This window comes from Podarcis bocagei, assembly GCF_964188305.1.
Source record: "Podarcis bocagei genome assembly, chromosome: 13".
In the NCBI taxonomy this organism is placed as follows: domain Eukaryota; kingdom Metazoa; phylum Chordata; class Lepidosauria; order Squamata; family Lacertidae; genus Podarcis; species Podarcis bocagei.
In genome coordinates, this window is record NC_138138.1 from 28,090,465 (window position 1) to 28,108,134 (window position 17,670).

A 17,670-nucleotide genomic window follows, 5' to 3' on the forward strand; every position below is an offset into this window, starting at 1 on the left:
GGCATCTTTTTGCTGTACCTGAGGATATTACTTCCAACTTCTTCCTTTTCATGTAAGGAAGGAAAGATGGCTGGCGCAGGGCAGAAACCGTGGCAGGATGAAGTGCTTTAGTGAGGGATTACAAAGCAGAGGGTTCTCTCCGCTCTACCTACCACATGGCTGGTGTGTGAGGGGAAAGGTGAGGGAGAGGAAGTTACATTGTGTAGGCCCAAAGTTTTTGCGGTTTATTTGGATACCCTCCGACCTTTCGTCAGAAGGCGAGAGACAAGGCCCTCCACTTGCTGAGTGCTTCTGTGGGATCAGCCTCCATCTCTGGAGGGATTTCTCTTCAGCAGGAAATGCCAGTTCAGAGATCCCCTTAGGAGAGACAATGGGAAACCCAGGTTTCCTCTGAGCGACCCTGAGCTTGCTTGACCAAGTGACAGAAGTTCCACACTGCCTTGTGCACGTTAACAGTGAATATTTGGAATATGGTGGCAAGCTGACAACCAGCAGGAAGCCTTTGACAAAGTCAAGACGACAGACACACACAACTACCAACATTCACTGGACTCGATGACTGGTAAAAAGAGGGACGAGATATATCCTGTTAGATCTGGAGAGCGACGAAATCCATTGGGGTTTGACAGCATTTATGCAAGTAAATAGAGACAGCTCGCTTACAGCCATCTAGTGAGTTAGTAGCAGAGGCAAGCTCAGATGCTGGAATCCTTGATTTATAGTTCAGTCTTTTAGCCGTTGCAATCTAAGCTATTTCTGCCCCAATCCTGGGAGGGTGCTTACTTGTAAAGGGCTCGTCCCCGGATCACTTGAAGGTTCTGGAAAGGGTTTAAGTCCATGAGAGACTCCGGCCAGGATTCAATATAGAGGAAGCCTATGCAAAACACAAAGTTAGGACCATTCAGCGGAGGATGAGGGCACCTGATTTATTTATCACTTGTATATCCAACTTTTCCTCCAAGGAGCTCAAGGTGGCATTCATGGTTTTCTTCCTCCCCATTTTATCCTTGCCACAACCTTGCGAGGTAGGTCAGACTGAGAGACTGCGACTGGGCCCAACGTCACCCAGTGAGCTTCGTGGCTGAGGAGGGATTTGAACCCTGGTCTCCCAGGTCCTAGTCCGACACTCTAACCACTGAACCACACTGGCTCCCTTAATTATGCTATTCCGTAACAACAAACAACCCCTTTGCCTGGGACTTGGAGGCAGGGTGGAGGGGGCCAAGGCTACCTAGAAATAAAATTCTTACGTACCTGTTAGATCCTTCAGGTTCTCAAAGACTTTAAGCTGCTTGGGATCAAGGGGCGGAGTATCAGAGGCAGGATCCCTGGACAGAAAGGAAGGAAACTGCATTGGTGAGAAATGAAATAAACAGACACACTTCGCTTCCTCTTGCTATTATTACTGCACTCTTTGTAACTTGAGTGATGGCTACTTTAATTTTGGTTCTACACAGTTGATGAAAATGTGGCCAAAATATTTTACGCACCACATGCTATTCTGAGTGGAATCACCTTAGCATTTCTCACAAGGAAACTCTGCTGTGGACAAAAGCCAGCCCTGGTGCTTCCTTTTTTTAAAAAAATACATTTATTTGATTTTAGAAATATAAAATTATAACAATACAACCATACAGATCCACATTTACAGATTCCTCCAAATCTCTGGACTTCCCACCGTCTCCTCCATGGGTCCTACTATCAAACCTTTTCTACAGCATCTTTTCCAATATTCTATATTTAATACAACTCTGTTGTCTCCCTAGTACTTGCTACCTTACAAGTGTTATTGCAATCCTGCTAATGCTTTCATCTGTTTACAGTAGTCTCCAAGATAAATTATAATTTTTTTCCATTCTCTGTTAAGGTTTTGGTCTTCTTGGTTCTCGAGCTTTCCAGTCAGTTCTGCCATTTCAGCATACTCCAACAGTTAAATTTGCCATTTTTCTCCAGTAGGGACTTTATCTTCTTTCCATCTCCAGCCCTGGTGCTTCCGAGACTACTTGTTCCCAATACCAGAAGGCTTTCACACCTCGTGGTTTGATTTCCATGGCCACCATTTTTCTTATATACCCCAGAGCCTAAATCGTTCCAACTTCCTCCACTTCTTTCCCTTTTTTATAAACACTCCCATAGCCCTTCCAAAGCTAAAACCTCACATGGCACAATTACAAGGATGTCTTGAGCAAACTGATGCTACAACCTTTACACCTAAAGCTCACTGTTACTCACCCTGCAAAAGTCTCCGGCAGAAAGGCCAAGCTGCCGAAGATCTTGGTGCAGCCGGCAAAGTGGTGGATGTTGGAGGCATTGACGGCACGAACCCCTTTCAGGAAATCCATCCCCAAACCGTAGCAGACTGAGAGACGGGGGGGGGGGCAGGAGGGAAGAGAATGTGCATATGAGTCTACAAACATCATCACAACCATGATGCAGAGCAGACAATGGGAACAACACAGAACCTTTGGGCTAAAGGGCTGAAAGAAAGGCTAACTCAGGCATAGGCAAACTCTGGCCCTCCAGATGTTTGGGACTACAATTCCCATCATCCCTAGCTAACAGGACCAGTGGTCAGGGATGATGGGAACTGTAGTCCCAAACATCTGGAGGGCCAGAGTTTGCCTATGCCTGGGCTAACCCAAGTCCTTCTTGGGTGTTGAATGCACCACTTGCAACCCCTAGTGGCCAAGGAAGAGCCACGAGCCCAAAAATCAGGGTGACTCGCCTGCTGAATACCTACAAATGCGATTCCTGAAACGGCTGCAAAGCTGGTGAGCAAAGCCAAGGGCGTCAAGGATAGGGTCAGAATACTCAGGAGGTAGAATAAGTTAAAACCAAAACTTTGAAGACAGCACAAATCGGTTTCAACATTTGCAACTGTTTGCATAAACAAGCCTTTCGCCTTCCTGGTTTTGGACTGGCTAGGGATGATGAGAGTGGCAGTCCAAGATATCTGGAGGACACCGAAGTGGGGAAAGCTGCCATAAGCCTTCTCTACAACATTGGCCATTTCTACGGGCAACAGGAACGAGAGACAGGAAACAAAGTAGTATAGCATCCCATACCTGCGTCCCCATATATATCCCTCCCCCTCATGCCAAATATCTCCATGCAACGAAGGAGGGCATACCCTACAAGTGTTGCTGGTACCCCAGGTTCTCAGAAGGACTTGTATGGTGGGCGTACACAATGTGATGCCAAGACTGATGCATCATGGGAAAAGTCAGAGTCTTCCTGGAAACAGTGTTTCTCCCTCCACTGGCCAATTCCCAGCTCTTACCTTTGGGACACGGCTTGTTGCACTTCTCGCACTTTTGCATGGTGCCCACGCTCACCTCCTGACTGGTCTGAGGGCACACCAAAGTACAGGACCCAACCTCTGCAGCCAAGTAGTTATCTGTAATTCAGAACAGCAGGAAGTGAACGACAGCCTGAAATCAGCATTTCTTTTCTTTAATTACAAAACAGCCCACTGCATAAGGACAGTGCTGCAACAAGGCAGATTATAGCAATACGTACACCACTCACTTATACACTGTTTTCCCATGGGAAAGCATGCTCAAAGCAGCTTGCAACAACAGCAAAAGAGCCCCCACTGCCAATATGTTTCTCATGTACCGCAACAGCCTGACCATTAAATCCTCACCTGTATTCCATGTCCATCAGGTTATACCTCATCACATGGGTAGGCAAACTAAGGCCTGGGGGCCGGATCCGGCCCAATCGCCTTCTAAATCCAGCCCGCGGACCGTCCAGGAATCAGCGTGTTTTACATGAGCAGAATGTGTGCTTTTATTTAAAATGCATTTCTGGGTTATTTGTGGGACATAGGAATTCCTTCTTCTTTTTTTCAAAATATAGTCCGGCCCCCAACAAGGTCTGAGGGACAGTGGACTGGCCCCCTGTTGAAAAATTTTGCTGACCCCTGTCATATCACATTCTCGTTCTGCTCCATCTCCCTCCACCCAACTTCTTAAAAAGAATTTTGGGAAGCCATTTTGCTTCATGTAATTGGGAGAAAATAACACCTCCATTGCAATGATCCTTCAGAAGTGAGTTGCTGCCAAGAGCATTTTTGTGCAAGTGTCTTTTGATGCACTGAATAGACTGAAAGTTTGAGAGTCATGGCGGAGGGGAGAGCATGTGTACAAATTCATCAGGGCTTTTTTTGTTTTGTTGCTATTTTGTTAATGTTTTGTTATTGTTTTATAGATATGAATGCTATCATACTTTGTGAATCCTATATGATTTTTGTGTGTGTGTGTAACTGTGACATTCAGCTTATTTTTTAGTTGTTTTGTTAATAGTGTTACGTCGATGGTAACTGTTTTATTTGCAATTTGTGATTGTTTTAAGTATTCTATACAATTTATGCTGTGTTTGCGATGTTCCATTATGTTATTTTTATCTTTCGTTTGTAAGCCACTGTCAGGGAAGAGTTAGAAGTTTTCAGTTTCTCAGAGGGAGAAAGCATTTGCCAAGGGGGGAAGGAGAGCAGTGACTCCAATAGAAGAGAGCAAGAGGAGCAACAGGGAGGGACTGGCTGTTCACAGGAAAGGCAAGGGTTCAGTTCTAGCTCAGATTCGGAGGAGGGGAGATACAAGCCAGCTCTAGCCAGGAGGTTAGAAAAAAGAGCGGGAAAGCGAAGGGAAGGGCGCCTTCGCCATTTTGAGAGTGGCTGGTCATGGAGAAGCAGAGCTCAGAAGGTATCTGAAATAAGTGACTCTGAGGAATAATAGTTAAGAACCGTTTATAAGATTGTTTTGTTAATACGCAATAAAAAGTTTTATAAAAGAACAAGAAGCGTTTGTGTGGTGATCTGAAGAGGACAACGACCAGTCCTGACAGCCACTTTGGGATTTATTTGAATAAAAAGAGGCATAGAAATAGAATTTTTTAAAAACCACACATTTCGGGGCATTTTTCTTTATAGAGAAAGGGGGAAAACAAAGGCCAAGTTCTCATTGAGGTGGTAAACCAATATCAGGATTATACCACCGCTGAATGCAGACAACTGTTCAAATGACTGAAAACACCACCATTTTACATTTGTGTCTGTGTGTCTACTGCTATTTTCTGTGCTGTTTTCAACTGTTTTTAAGAGGTGTTTGTATGTTGCCTTTTTCATGTTGTGTGTGTGTGGAAATTAAAAAACTAGCAACTGGCATACATGAAAGGAATATTCTGTGTGCTGGAGGACTCAGTCATGTGCCTTTGGCTTCCAGGGAGAAGGGATGGAGGCAAAACATAGCTAAGGACTAAACAGAAGATAGCAACTACCCCAGGGCATTTTCAGTTCCAAAAATCCTGCACACATACCGCAACCCCAATAACATATACATGCACAAAACAAAAGGGATAATAATAAGAGCCTTACAAGGGCATTCAGCAACACAAGTTGCTCCAAAAGTGTACCGTCCATTTGGATTGGGCAGATGTTCGTAGGTGTCTGGATTGTAGTTGAAGAGAAGTGGGCAATGCAATTCACAAATCCCGCTGTGGTTGAAGTGCAGGCAGGCCTGGAGAAACGGAAAGGTGGCAAGTCCTTATTTTTCTGTTTTTAAAGGCACGTACACTTTGAGAACTTTCACATAGGAAGGACCCCACTGAACACTCAGGGGCCACCTTAGAAAGTGAGTCGCTTGGATCAGAAGCAACCAAGTTTCCGCGGCCCCACAAAGGCTAACAAAATTCTTCTGAAGCCGTTCTTTTCATGGTCCAAGCCTGTAGAACCAGCCTCTGCACCCACATCAAAATGGGGACAAATTCTGGGGCAGCACTACAGGGTTTCATTTCTTTTTAGGGGGGAGGGGAGCGCTGCAGCTTTATGGCATCTTTGTAATATTTGTTTTATTTATAATGCGCAATATACACAGTATAAATGGAAGTACAGTCGTACCTTGGTAGTCGAACGCCTTAGTTGTCGAACAAATTGGCTCCTGAACGCCGCAAGCCCAGAAGTGAGTGTTACGGTTTGCAAATGTTTTTTGGAAGCCGAACGTCTGACACGGCTTCCACAGCTTCTGATTGGGTACAGGAATCTCCTGTAGCCAATTAGAAGCCGTGCCTTGGTTTCCGAACCATTTCGGGAGTCGAACAGACTCCCAGAATGGATTAAATTCGAGAACCAAGGTACAATTGTAAAACGGGCACTCTTGCTACAGGCAGTGTTGTTCAGTGAGCAGCCTTCACCTGAAGGCTGTATCCCCAATACCATCCAGAAATTATTTCCTCAGCTGGAAGAAACCTGTCTCTGCCTCTCTTTGTTGATTTAAACTCCAGAATCAACCTCTCTCTCTCTCTCTTACTTACACACACACACACATAAACACGCAACAAGTAGTTGATTCAGACTCCTCCCCTGCAGATGAACTGCCCATTCAAAAACAAACAATCATTTAACCATTCACTTCCTTCATCAGCTGGCTAACACCCCACCTTTGTCAGGTAAGAGGCTATAATAATAATAATAATAATAATAATAATAATAATAATAATAATAATAATAATAATAATAATAATGTACCCCACCCATCTGACTGGGTTGCCCCAGCAACTCTGAGCAGCTTCCAGCAGGAACAAAAACATGATACAAAATTAAACATTAAAAACTTCCTTATGCAGGGCTGCCTTCAGATGTCTTCTAAAGCCAGTCAACTCCAGATCCCAACAAGCTCTGCTCACGATCACCAGATTCAACAGGAATCGGCTCCTTGCCTTTTGGGTTCCGCCAGGGCTCCACCCCTGTTTTGCTCTGGCTCCGGCTCCAGTACAGGTTGGGTGTGTGAGAGAAGTAAATGTTTGTGTTTTTTCTGGCAATCAGAATACTTGACAGCGCGTCTGATAAATGAGAAACGAGAACCCCAGGGCACACACACACACTCACCAGGCAGTCGGAGTGTTTGGGTCCCGTGCAGCCGGCTGCACACTGCTCGTGGCAACAATCTGTTGGGTGTCTCCCCTTACACCTTGCACAGCTGCTGGCGCAGACTGTGCTTGTCACTGCCGGGGGGGGGGGAGGGGGGACAAAGAGAAAAACAAAAGTCAGAGGCACAGAAGCTCCTTCATCAAACACAAGAGGGATCTCGTACCCTCTGAACTGACAGCTTGCAAAAAGGGAGGTGCCAGCAGCAGCTGCTGCTGCTTGGGCTGCCACATAAATGCCAGGTGACAGCAGCGTGAGAGGAAAATAAGGCACGCCACAGCTACACTAGGGGACAACCCAGGTTGTTGCAACAGGCTAGGAAACTTAAGAGGGAGAAAGAGGTGCCTTTGAGAGAACAGGAGAAGCGGGGATGCCAGGGAGTTTTGTGGGACAGGGGAGAGCTAAGCAGAAGTCTAACTCCCTGAGCAAATAACAGAGGACCTCTCAAGGCTTTGCTTTAGAGACATGCTCAGATGCACTCTTCTCAGATGTACTCTTCCCACCTCCTTCCCCAAACTGGGAAAGTGCTAACTAGGCTTTGGAAGAAGGCAGGAGGGAATCCAGGACTCTGTCAGAACCCTCATGTCTCCTTCCAAAAGCCCAGTGTCTCCCTTACCCAGCTTTGGAATGGCAGCATGAGGGCTGGGGGGCGTCAAATGTTGCCAAGGGCCGCCAAAAAGGCCTTGAGGGCCGCACGGCCCACCCTGATCTACGTCAAGGATGGACGTCTGGCCCTCTGTCTGGCCCTTGGGACTCAGGCCACAGCCCTGCTTTGCTTAACGGTTCCCGTCTGCCTGAAATGCATATCTGAACTCTGACGTGCCTCTTGTTCATCTGGATGGGTGGAAAGAGGGGTGTGCACAAGTGTGCAGAAATGAGCCTACAGTACAATTCACACTTGTTGCTCCTCCCACTTTTAGCATCGGCCCTGCCCACCACTGACATGTGGCCCTCGAATGATTGCATGGAAGGGAATGCGGCGCTCAGGCTGGGGGAGACAAAATGGCGACTCATCCGCCATTCTACACGCAAATTACGCACTCCAAAGCTGTTAAGAGATACTGTAAAACCTGCATGTTTTAGTGTAGCCCAGATCCCAAGAAGCCTGATACTCACATGTTTGACAGCTCCCTTTTCCTTCTCCCCAGCAGTGGCCATTGAGGCATATTCTTTGGCAGTCGGGGCCTGAGGAGTGGGGAAAACAGACACTTTCTTAAAAGCAGGGTAGTCCTCACCAAATATTCCTGTATTTTATTTGTTACAGTGGCTTTTCTCACAGAGCAAATCAGAGCACCTTAGGTCAAAACCAATTAAGAACCTCCAATAAGAATCTAAAACACAGATAAAAGGTAGGACTTTCTGATCCTACCCAACCAAAAAGGGCCACAATGCCACCCTTCAGATTACAAGCCATGAACACAGGTAAAGCGATAAACCTTTGCCTAAAAATAGATCAAGATAACACCGGGTGAAAGCATTTCACAAGCAGGGGGCCACCACTGAAAAGGCCCAATCTCACGTTGCCACCCTCCGAGTCTCCCATGGAAGCAGCACACAAAGAGGGGCCTCAGGTGATGATTGCAGGGTCCAGGTTGGTTCATGTGAGATAGTCCTTGAGGCACTGGGGCCCCGAGCTGCATAATTGCCTTCCAGGACAAAACTGAGCTTGTGAACTAATGGGTGGACAGTGTTGTCGTGCCAGAACTGGCATTATATGTTCAGACTGCCCTGCCTCGGTTGACAATCTGGCTGCTGAATCTGCACCAGCAATCTCCAAATCGTCTTCAAAGGCAGCCCCATGTTTGGTGTGTTGCAGTGGTCCGATTTAGAGGTTAGAATAGGCGGAGACATGAAAATCAAAGGAGTAGAAGCAGACTTCAAAGGCCTCTGGCATGTGCCAACGAAGGAAGAATGAGCAGCGAGGAATATGTGTTTGCCATGGTATTGTGGGAGAGCATTTCGGTGCAGAATTCTATAACCCCAACACAGCCCAGCAGCCAAACAAGGTTCGCTTACAGATCCGACGGCGACGGCTGCTGATCTCCGTGTAGTTCTGCTGGTTGTGTTTGTGGAAAATGGCCCCCCAGTGGATGGTCTCCTGGAAGCACAGCTGGGGGTTTTCGTCTACAATCACACCACCCTTCAAGATCTCTGAAAAGAAATCGGGGGAGAGAAAGGGACAGTAAAGAGCAATGCATAAAAGACTTGCTTTAATTTGCTTTGTTTTCTTTGTTTTTATTATTTCTATGGCTTAGATTGCGGCCTACTTCCAAGTCCAGGAGGACTTTAGCAAATGCTGAAATAAACAAAACTCGGAACATTTCTATGGCACCCTGGGAGTGTCTGAAGGACCTTCACTTGCATTTTTTCATTGTAATGCTTACAATAGCCCTGAATCTCGTATTACTGAGAAGAGAAGAGGGGAGAGGAGGAGATTCAAATGGGGACACGTCTGAATTTGTAGCTCAGTTGAGTAGGCAGATCGGGTTCTTTCAGGTCCCCGTCGCCTTTTCATGCCCCTCCTTCCATACCTGTCAGATCCAACATGCCCAGCTCCTGAAGCCCCACATCCCCGCTGGGGTCGGTGTTGTTGAGGACAGCCAGAGCATACTTTTCCTCGTACAGCTGGGTCCCACGGATGATCAGGAGGCTTTCCAGCTGCAAGTGGCGCACGTGGTTCTTGGCAATCAGCACATATCCCTGGACCTCTCTGATGTCCTAGAGACAGACAGACAGACAGACAGACAGACAGACAGACAGAAACGGTGAGAAGCCAAGAAAAGAGGAGCAAGGAATCCTCCTTGCGCGGCATGGTAAGTTGTCCAAAGGCCACCCAGGGCAACCCCAGAAGAGAGGCAGAACCCCCCCATCCTTACGGAGAGTCGGTGTGGTGACTCAAACCTGAGTTCCCAGTTCTGGCTGGACTACAACTCCCATCATCCCTAGCTAGCAGGACCTGGGGCCAGGAATGATGGGAGCTGTAGTCCAGCTGGGGACCTAAGTTTGACAAACACCGGGTTAGAGTGTCAGATAAGGACCTGGCAGACCAGGGTTCAAATCCCCACTCAGCCCTGAAGCTCATTGGGCGACCTTGGCTTTGTCATCATTTGCTATCTGCCATACTAGAAGCTGCAAGGACACCCAGACAAAAGGCTTCAGATTACAATCTCAGTAGATGGGCAGATTGCTGTGGGAGAAGGCAGTCCAACGAAACACTAATAATAATTATTATTATTACCTGGGATCCTGAGCCATATAGGGCTTTAAAAGTTACAACCAGAGTGCCAAAGACACTGAGGGTGCAATAGATTTATCTATATATTACCTGTACAACAAATGCTCTTAATACTTACTGCGTTTTCGTTTGCGTGACAAATTTAAATATATCCAAACAAAACCCCGTGGCACCTGCTCTGCTCTGCTTTTTTCATCAGCCACTGAATCCCCAGCACAGAAGAAGCAGAAAGCATACTTGCAGAACAAACAGCTCAAGAACAAACAGCTCAAGAAGGTACAAGCAAGAAGGCCAAGCCGCGTTCTCCAGCATTTCCTCACATTTCTGAAAGGGTCTTTTTAGTTTCCACTTAGGGTATTATCGTTCGTTTGAAAACAAGCGAAAACCTGAAATGGTGGAGTTCTAAAGCCCTTAATTCAAGCTCACCCCTATGAGACAACCACTATGGTTTGCCGTTTTACAGATGGATAACGGGGCCTGAAGGATTAGGTAGATTGCACACAACAAGATCCCGCTGAGCAGACGCCCAAACACAGATTCCGTGGGCCCAGATCCAACAGCTTTGCTGTCCAGTCAAAGCTATTTCTGCCAACTCTGCTCATCTGCAGGTGCAATCACAGCACCTGAAGCTAGTGTGGCTTCTTTCGAGGAAATGGGTGGCAGCCACAGGTGGAAACCCAGCTTTGCTTGCTTTTGGAAGCACCTTCCCGTATGTGACACTTTCACTGTGATAGGGAGAGAGACATGCAGATTTCTATGGCACAACTGACTCCTCTGCTCCTGGTGAAATGTACTTTTCAATCTCCATCAACTTTCCTCCTCTAAATGCTACTTGAGAATATGAAGGGGAAGAGTGGATCAAATTGATTTAAATCACGATTTACATCACTAGTCAGTAAGACTTAATTTAAATCACTAATCAGTAAGATTTGATTTAAATCCTTTTTTTTACAGAAAGACTCCTTCTTGCTGGTATAATTTACAACCAGATGAAGGTTTCATTTTTGGAATAATAAATTTATCAGAGTAGTTTTTTACAGTTCTATCAAAAATTACTGATTTGGTTATACTATTAGAAAGACATAGATAGATAATTTATTAAACCTCACAATAATTTCATAATTAACTGTTTATATTTGGACAACTTTTCTGCTGTACTTTACTGGAAGGAGAAAAATAACCATTTCCTTAGTAACAATTTAAACAATTTGTTTAACTAAAGCAATAACATTATAGCATATGTATCCATGTTTGTTAACTGGTGTGATTAAACAATTTAAAAAAGACCTTAAGAGTTTTAGCACACATTAAAAACTTAAAACAAATCCTTATTTCCTGATGAATAGCCTTTGGACTACAATGTGAGCTAAATAGAAAACTATCTTTAGAAAGATTTTTCCTCCAAAAGCATTTTACCGTATTTTTCGGACTATTGGACGCACCGGTCCATAGGACGCACCTAGATTTGGGGGGGGGGGAAATAAAGGGGGGAAAAATTTATCCCCCCCCCCCGCCAGGCGCGGGGCTGGGGCGGGGAAGCCCGAGCTTCCCCCTCCCCCAGAACGGGACTCAGAGCCATGCCGAAGCTGCGCGCAGCTTTGGCATCGCTCTGGGAGCTTGCGGGGCTGGGGGAGGAGGAAGCCTTCCGCCAGCCTCCAAACCAAGTCGGGGGACAGCGGGAATGGCGCGCTATTCCGCGACCTGATCTGGAGGCTGGGGGTGGGAGAAGCAAGCCTGCTTCTCCCCCCCACCATCCCCACAACCTCCAGATCAGGTCGGGGAATAGCGGGATGGCAGCGCTCCGCCATCCCGCTATTCCACGACCTGATCTGGAGGCTGGGGGTGGGAGAAGCAAGCCTGCTTCTCCCCCCCCCCCCACCATCCCCACAACCTCCAGATCAGGTCGGGGAATCGCGGGATGGCAGAGCGCTGCCATCCCGCGATTCCCCGACCTGATCTGGAGGTTGTGGGGATGGTGGGGGGGAGAAGCAGGCTTGCTTCTCCCACCCCCAGCCTCCAGATCAGGTCGTGGAATAGCGGGATGGCGGAGCGCTGCCATCCCGCTATTCCCCGACCTGATCTGGAGGTTGTGGGGATGGTGGGGGGGGGGGAGAGAAGCAGGCTTGCTTCTCCCACCCCCAGCCTCCAGATCAGGTCGGGGAATAGCGGGGTGGCGGCTCTGCACCTCCCCGCTGTCCCCAGCTTTTGGGTGCAGGCTGCTGCCCGCAAGCCTTGCGAGCCCGCGGGACATCCCGCCGGGCTTGCAAGACTTGGGATAGCTTCCTGAAGCCTGGAGAGTGAGAGGGGTCGGTGCGCACGGACCCCTCTCGCTCTCCAGGCTTCAGCAAAAGCCTGCATTCGCACCATAGGACGCACACACATTTCCCCTTCATTTTTGGAGGGGAAAAAGTGCGTCCTATAGTGCGAAAAATACGGTATTTTAAAAATCCAATAAAAAAAAATCCGATTTTTGAGGTTATTTTTTTAAAACCCATTGATTTTTATCCACCCTGTGGAGTGTGTGCCCACCTTGCCTGTTTCCTCCTCTTCTCATTTTCATCCTGATAAAGAGAAGCTGTCTTGAGAACATGCATTTAACTTCTCCCATCACACCCACCTTGAGAAAGGACGTGTCCACATCTGCCGGCAGATAAGTGATCTCCAGGTTGCCTTGCACAACTTGACAGTTCTCATAGAGGTGGCGGAGGGTGGCATGGTGGTTTTCTGGGCTGGAGGGGTGCTGCAGCTTCATGTCGGTCCCGGTGCAGACTGCGGAGGAGGAGGAGAAGTGCAAATAAGGTTAGAATCAAAAGAAAAGGGAGGCATCCACAACACACACACCTGGGAGCATGTCTGCAATCCTAAGCTCCTTGTTATGAACTCCTTTTGAAAGGCTTGGGTAAAACTAGAATAGACTAAGTTTCCAAATGTAAGGTAAAAGTTCCACATATATAAACCAGTGAATCAATACAATGGTACCTTGGGTTACATACGCTTCAGGTTACATATGCTTCAGGTTACAGACTCCACTAACCCAGAAATATTACCTCAGGTTAAGAACTTTGCTTCAGGATGAGAACAGAAATCGTGCCCCAGCAGCGCGGCGGCAGCAGGAGGCCCCATCAGCTAAAGTGGTGCTTCAGGTTAACAACAGTTTCAGGTTAAGTACGGACCTCCGGAACGAATTAAGTACTTAACCCGAGGTACCACTGTACGCATTATCGTGACTGTGCATAGACTGAAGGCACCCTTCCCAAAAGACGTTGAATTAGCAATGGGAAGAAGAAACCAGCACACTAGGAATCTCAGCTCTCTCTTTTTGGCTTTTAAAAGTAAGTTCCTAGCCCTCAGGTCTGCTATAGTATGCTGGGAATCTCAGAAGCTCATGGCAGAGCCAAGCCGAGTTGGAATTCAGTGCTTCATTTACCATATTTTGCCATGTATAAGACTATATTTCCGCCATATATTTTCAAGTTTAAAATTGGGGGTCGTCTTATACATGGATAGCGCATATGGGGGATTTCTTTATTTGGAGTCCCCCCAAAATAGGGGCCGTGTTATACATGGGGGCGTGTTATATACGGAAAAATACGGTAACTTTTTCTCCTTCGTGACTAGCAGAAGCAGAATAGTTTAGACAAGCAAATACCGGATTTTTCCGTGTATAATACTATGTCCCCCCCTAAAAAAAAATGTCAAAAAATTGGGGGTGTCTTATACACGGATACATCTCCCCCCGTTTTCTTAAATCGGAGTCCCGCAAAATAGGGGGCATCTTATACATTGGGGCGTCTTATAGACAGAAAAATACGGTATATGCAAAGTGGATTAAAATTATGCAGAATTCATTTGGGGGTACAGGTTTTTAATTCAAGTGTAGAGCAGTGTTTCCCAACCGGTGTTCCGCGGCACACTAGTGTGCCGTGAGATGTTGCCTGGTGTGCCGCGAGATGTTGCCTGGAGGGAGGCGGGCGAGGGCGTTTGCTTCCCGGAGGACTTGTGGGAAGCCGCCCCTTCCCTGGGCGACGCGCCGCCTCGCGACTCCGGAGTCAGTCCCGAGGGCTCTCGGAGGGACTCGCGAGCGACGGCGCGGCGGCTCCGGGGCGCGCTCAGCCGGACCGCCGTGCGCCCCCGCTGCAGCTGCCCGGCGTGGAGCGCGACGCGGAGCTGGCCGGGCTTGGAGGCGCCCAAGGTAGGGCCAAGCCGGGCGGGGGCGGGGAGGTCTCGGTCTGCTGCGGGTGCAGGAGGGCGAGCGGGAGAGGGGGAGCCGTCGGGTCTCCTGGAAGGAAACGAGGCGGCGGCTGAGGGGGATGCAGCCCCGTCCCCAGCAACAGGCGCTCCTCGAAGTGAGGCCACAAGTCGGGGCTCGGACAGGGCCTGGAAGCAGCGGCTCCGGCTCTTGGGAGCGGAGAAGGGGACTTCGAAATCGGCCTGGAGGAGAAAAGCCCCGATGCAGCGAGAGCGGGGAGCGTGCTGCCTTGTCCAGGCCTCCTCACTTTGTGCCGTCCGCTGCCGGGAGCAGGACACGGGGGCTCCTCGTTCGCATGCTTTCCCGGGTGATCGGTGAGGGTTAGGGTTAGGGTCCCTCAGTCCCTCGCTTTGCTGCCTCCTCCCCCCCCCCCACCCCCAAAGCTTGGAGGTTCCCCGGCAAGGGGGAGGGAAAAAAATTGAAAACTTTCACTTTCGTGCGTCCCTCCCGGCGTGACGCTGCGCGCTGACGTCACGGGGCTGTAATGGTGGTGTGCCGCGAGATTTTTTTCATCAAACAAGTGTGCCTTTGCCCAAAAAAGGTTGGGAAACACTGGTGTAGAGAACCGTGCTATTTATAGACAAGCTGCTTCCCCCTCTAGAGCAAAAATCTGAAAATAAAATGATCTTTGAAAATTGAGCAGCCTTTCTGTTACAGGCCTCTGGTCTGTGGCAGGTGATAAACTTTACGCCTGATTGTGGGAGAAAAGGCAAGTTTTAGGAAGCTAAGTTCTGTCTTTCCCTGTAAATGTGATTCCAGCTCTAGAGCCAAAATATATTTTTCTGGAAAGATTTCTTGGCTTTAAACAAGAAATATGTCAGGCAGAAATCCAACAGGTGACATTCCCTGCATGGAAAAGGGGGGCATCTTTTAAATCCCTGTGCAACAGAGAGCTCAAATAGGCAGTGCTGGATGGTGATTTCATACCCTGGTTTGAACTAAAGAGGCTATTTTATTTTATTTTATTTTATTTTATTTTGGCTTCGGGAATCTCAGCATGCAACTCATTCCCGGAGGCTGGAATCTATCCAAGCCATTCTGAGCCAAGCAGGAACTTCTCTCATCCTTTCAGAAAGCCCGATACTTCCTGTGCTTCTCCCCCACTCTTCACAATTCAACCAACCAGCATGAATTATTCCCCACGTACAGCCTTTTCGCCTCAATAAAAATCCTCCTCCAGATTCCTAACACCAAAGACAACACAGCACTATCTGTTACTATAGGAAATGCTGGGCTCCCGTTTCAACTTGGTAGCTCATTTCAATAACTTCCTATTGATTAATTCCACAGCCCAGCAGTCACTCAGTCTCTCTCTCTCTCTCTCTCTCTCTCTCTCTCTCTCTCTCTCTCTCTCTCTCTCAATCTCTCTCTCTCTCTGTGTGTGTGTGTGTAAGAATTGCTGCTCCTCAGCCAAGGAGCTCTACATTTTGACAAAACTTGGCATTTAGGAGGAGGTATGGAGGGAGCGACTGTTTCGAAGATCATCTCACTCAAGATTCAACGGTTTGCAACGTCCTTTGTTTGTGAACAAACACATTTGGGACTAAACGGGAAAAAATGTATATTTTCCAAACCAGATAGAAATAGACAAAACAAAGCGTATAGGTTCCCCACAAACCTTGGAATAAGATAAACCAAGAGGCCGGTAGGTTTTATGTAAACAACAGGGAATTAAAAACAAGAGGAGGGTTTTTTAGAAGTCACACAACTGTTATAAGAAAAATCTGCTCCCTTTCCCTTATGAGCCCATGTAGAGTCATTATTTAGGACTAGGTTCTCTTTCTGTAGGAGAAAATAACAGAGGCCAACCAGAGAATATAGAGAAGCAAAGCAGCTAGTAAGCCTGATCTTTATTAAACTGTTGCAACAGGGTGTTCACAACCCCACGCAGGAGGGAGGAGGAACCCTGAATATTGGTGTGCAAGCCCTTATATGGACTTTTGAAACTGCCCACCCTGTAGCCGAAGACCAACCCCCTGAAACATCTAACATACATCACAGAAGGAGGTGGTCAACAACAGAACAAGCAGAAATCCTGTTTGCCAGGGTACCTGATAATGGTCACTGGTTGCATTACCTGGGCAGTTTGGGCATTCCTGTAAATACTCAGTTCCTGAATTCAGGTCACAGGCTCACCCTATTCATACACAGGTACGCCCTTAAGACAGGATTTGTGAGCAAAGAGACAATGGCGAGGTTTTCCCATTTCCTTCCTCCTTGCAGAGGAACATTTGAGGTCAATTTGGGAGAGTCATAACGGTTTCAGGACTATTTCCCTGTACTGTTTCAGACATGTGGTTTATATCTGAAGGCAGCCCTGTTTAGGGAAGCTTTTAATATTTCATGGATTAGTGTATTTTAATGTTTTGTTGGAAGCCGCCCAGAGTGGCTGGGGAAACCCAGCCAGACGGGCGGGGTATAATTATTATTATTACTATTATTATTATGATGATGATATGTGTTTGCCTGGTACATTTATGAACATTTATTTTAAATCTTAGACCTTATAATTCTTATAAGACAATGAACGCTGAGCATGTGCTTCCTTGATAGCAAAAAACACCGTAACACATTAGCAAAAGAAATTATTTTTGACACAACCACCAGACTAGCGTAAAAAGCAACATACTAAAAGCTGCAACATCCAGCTCGATATAAACAGTTCCGCCATCATCCCCATTTGTCAGGCTGGCTTTATTCCAGCGCAGGGGGCAACACAGTCCCTCCACTGGGGACTGCTGGCCACACTCCTATGTGCTATTCAAAGGCCCTATGTGGTCCCCGAGGCCTCTTCCCAGCCTCTCAGAAGGGGAGATGCCGTGCAGTAACCCAGGGGGTGGGGAAACTTTTACAGCACAAAAGCCACATTCCCTCATGGGTCATCTTATGGGGGCCTTGGCTGGAAAGAGAAAGAGAGACAGACAGACAGACAGAGACACAGGCACAGAGAGAGAGGTGCCCTTGCTATAAGCAACACCCAACAAGATGCAGTGAAGTTGGGGGAAACTAGTACAACATCAAGACACTGGTGATACCATATACTGTATTTTTTGCTCTATAGGATGCACCCGACCATAGGACGCACCTTGTTTTAGAGGGGGAGAACAAGAAAAAAAATTTCTCTTCCTCTCTGCGCAGCGCCCCTTCAGCAAAGTGGCAGGAGAAAGGGAGCCCCTTCCATTTCTCCTCCCGCTTCGCTGAAGGGGCACTGCGCAGAGAGGGAAAGCTGTGCAGCGCCCCTCCAGCGAACCAAACCAAAGA

At 47.5% G+C, this 17,670-nt stretch overlaps 1 protein-coding gene across 1 annotated transcript in view; it reads right to left on the bottom strand.

The window, feature by feature from the left end:
* The window catches only part of ERBB2 (erb-b2 receptor tyrosine kinase 2), a 54,500-nt gene that overhangs the window by 21,434 nt on the left and 15,396 nt on the right, over positions 1-17,670 (bottom strand). The window contains exons 2-11 of the mRNA XM_081168641.1: positions 12,778-12,929; positions 9,457-9,643; positions 8,942-9,076; positions 8,042-8,110; positions 6,887-7,002; positions 5,378-5,519; positions 3,281-3,397; positions 2,233-2,359; positions 1,255-1,328; positions 784-874 (exon numbers count right to left, since the gene is read on the bottom strand). Of these exons, the coding sequence (XP_081024767.1) occupies positions 784-874; positions 1,255-1,328; positions 2,233-2,359; positions 3,281-3,397; positions 5,378-5,519; positions 6,887-7,002; positions 8,042-8,110; positions 8,942-9,076; positions 9,457-9,643; positions 12,778-12,929 (1,210 nt within the window). The remainder of the gene's footprint in view (positions 1-783; positions 875-1,254; positions 1,329-2,232; positions 2,360-3,280; positions 3,398-5,377; positions 5,520-6,886; positions 7,003-8,041; positions 8,111-8,941; positions 9,077-9,456; positions 9,644-12,777; positions 12,930-17,670) is intronic.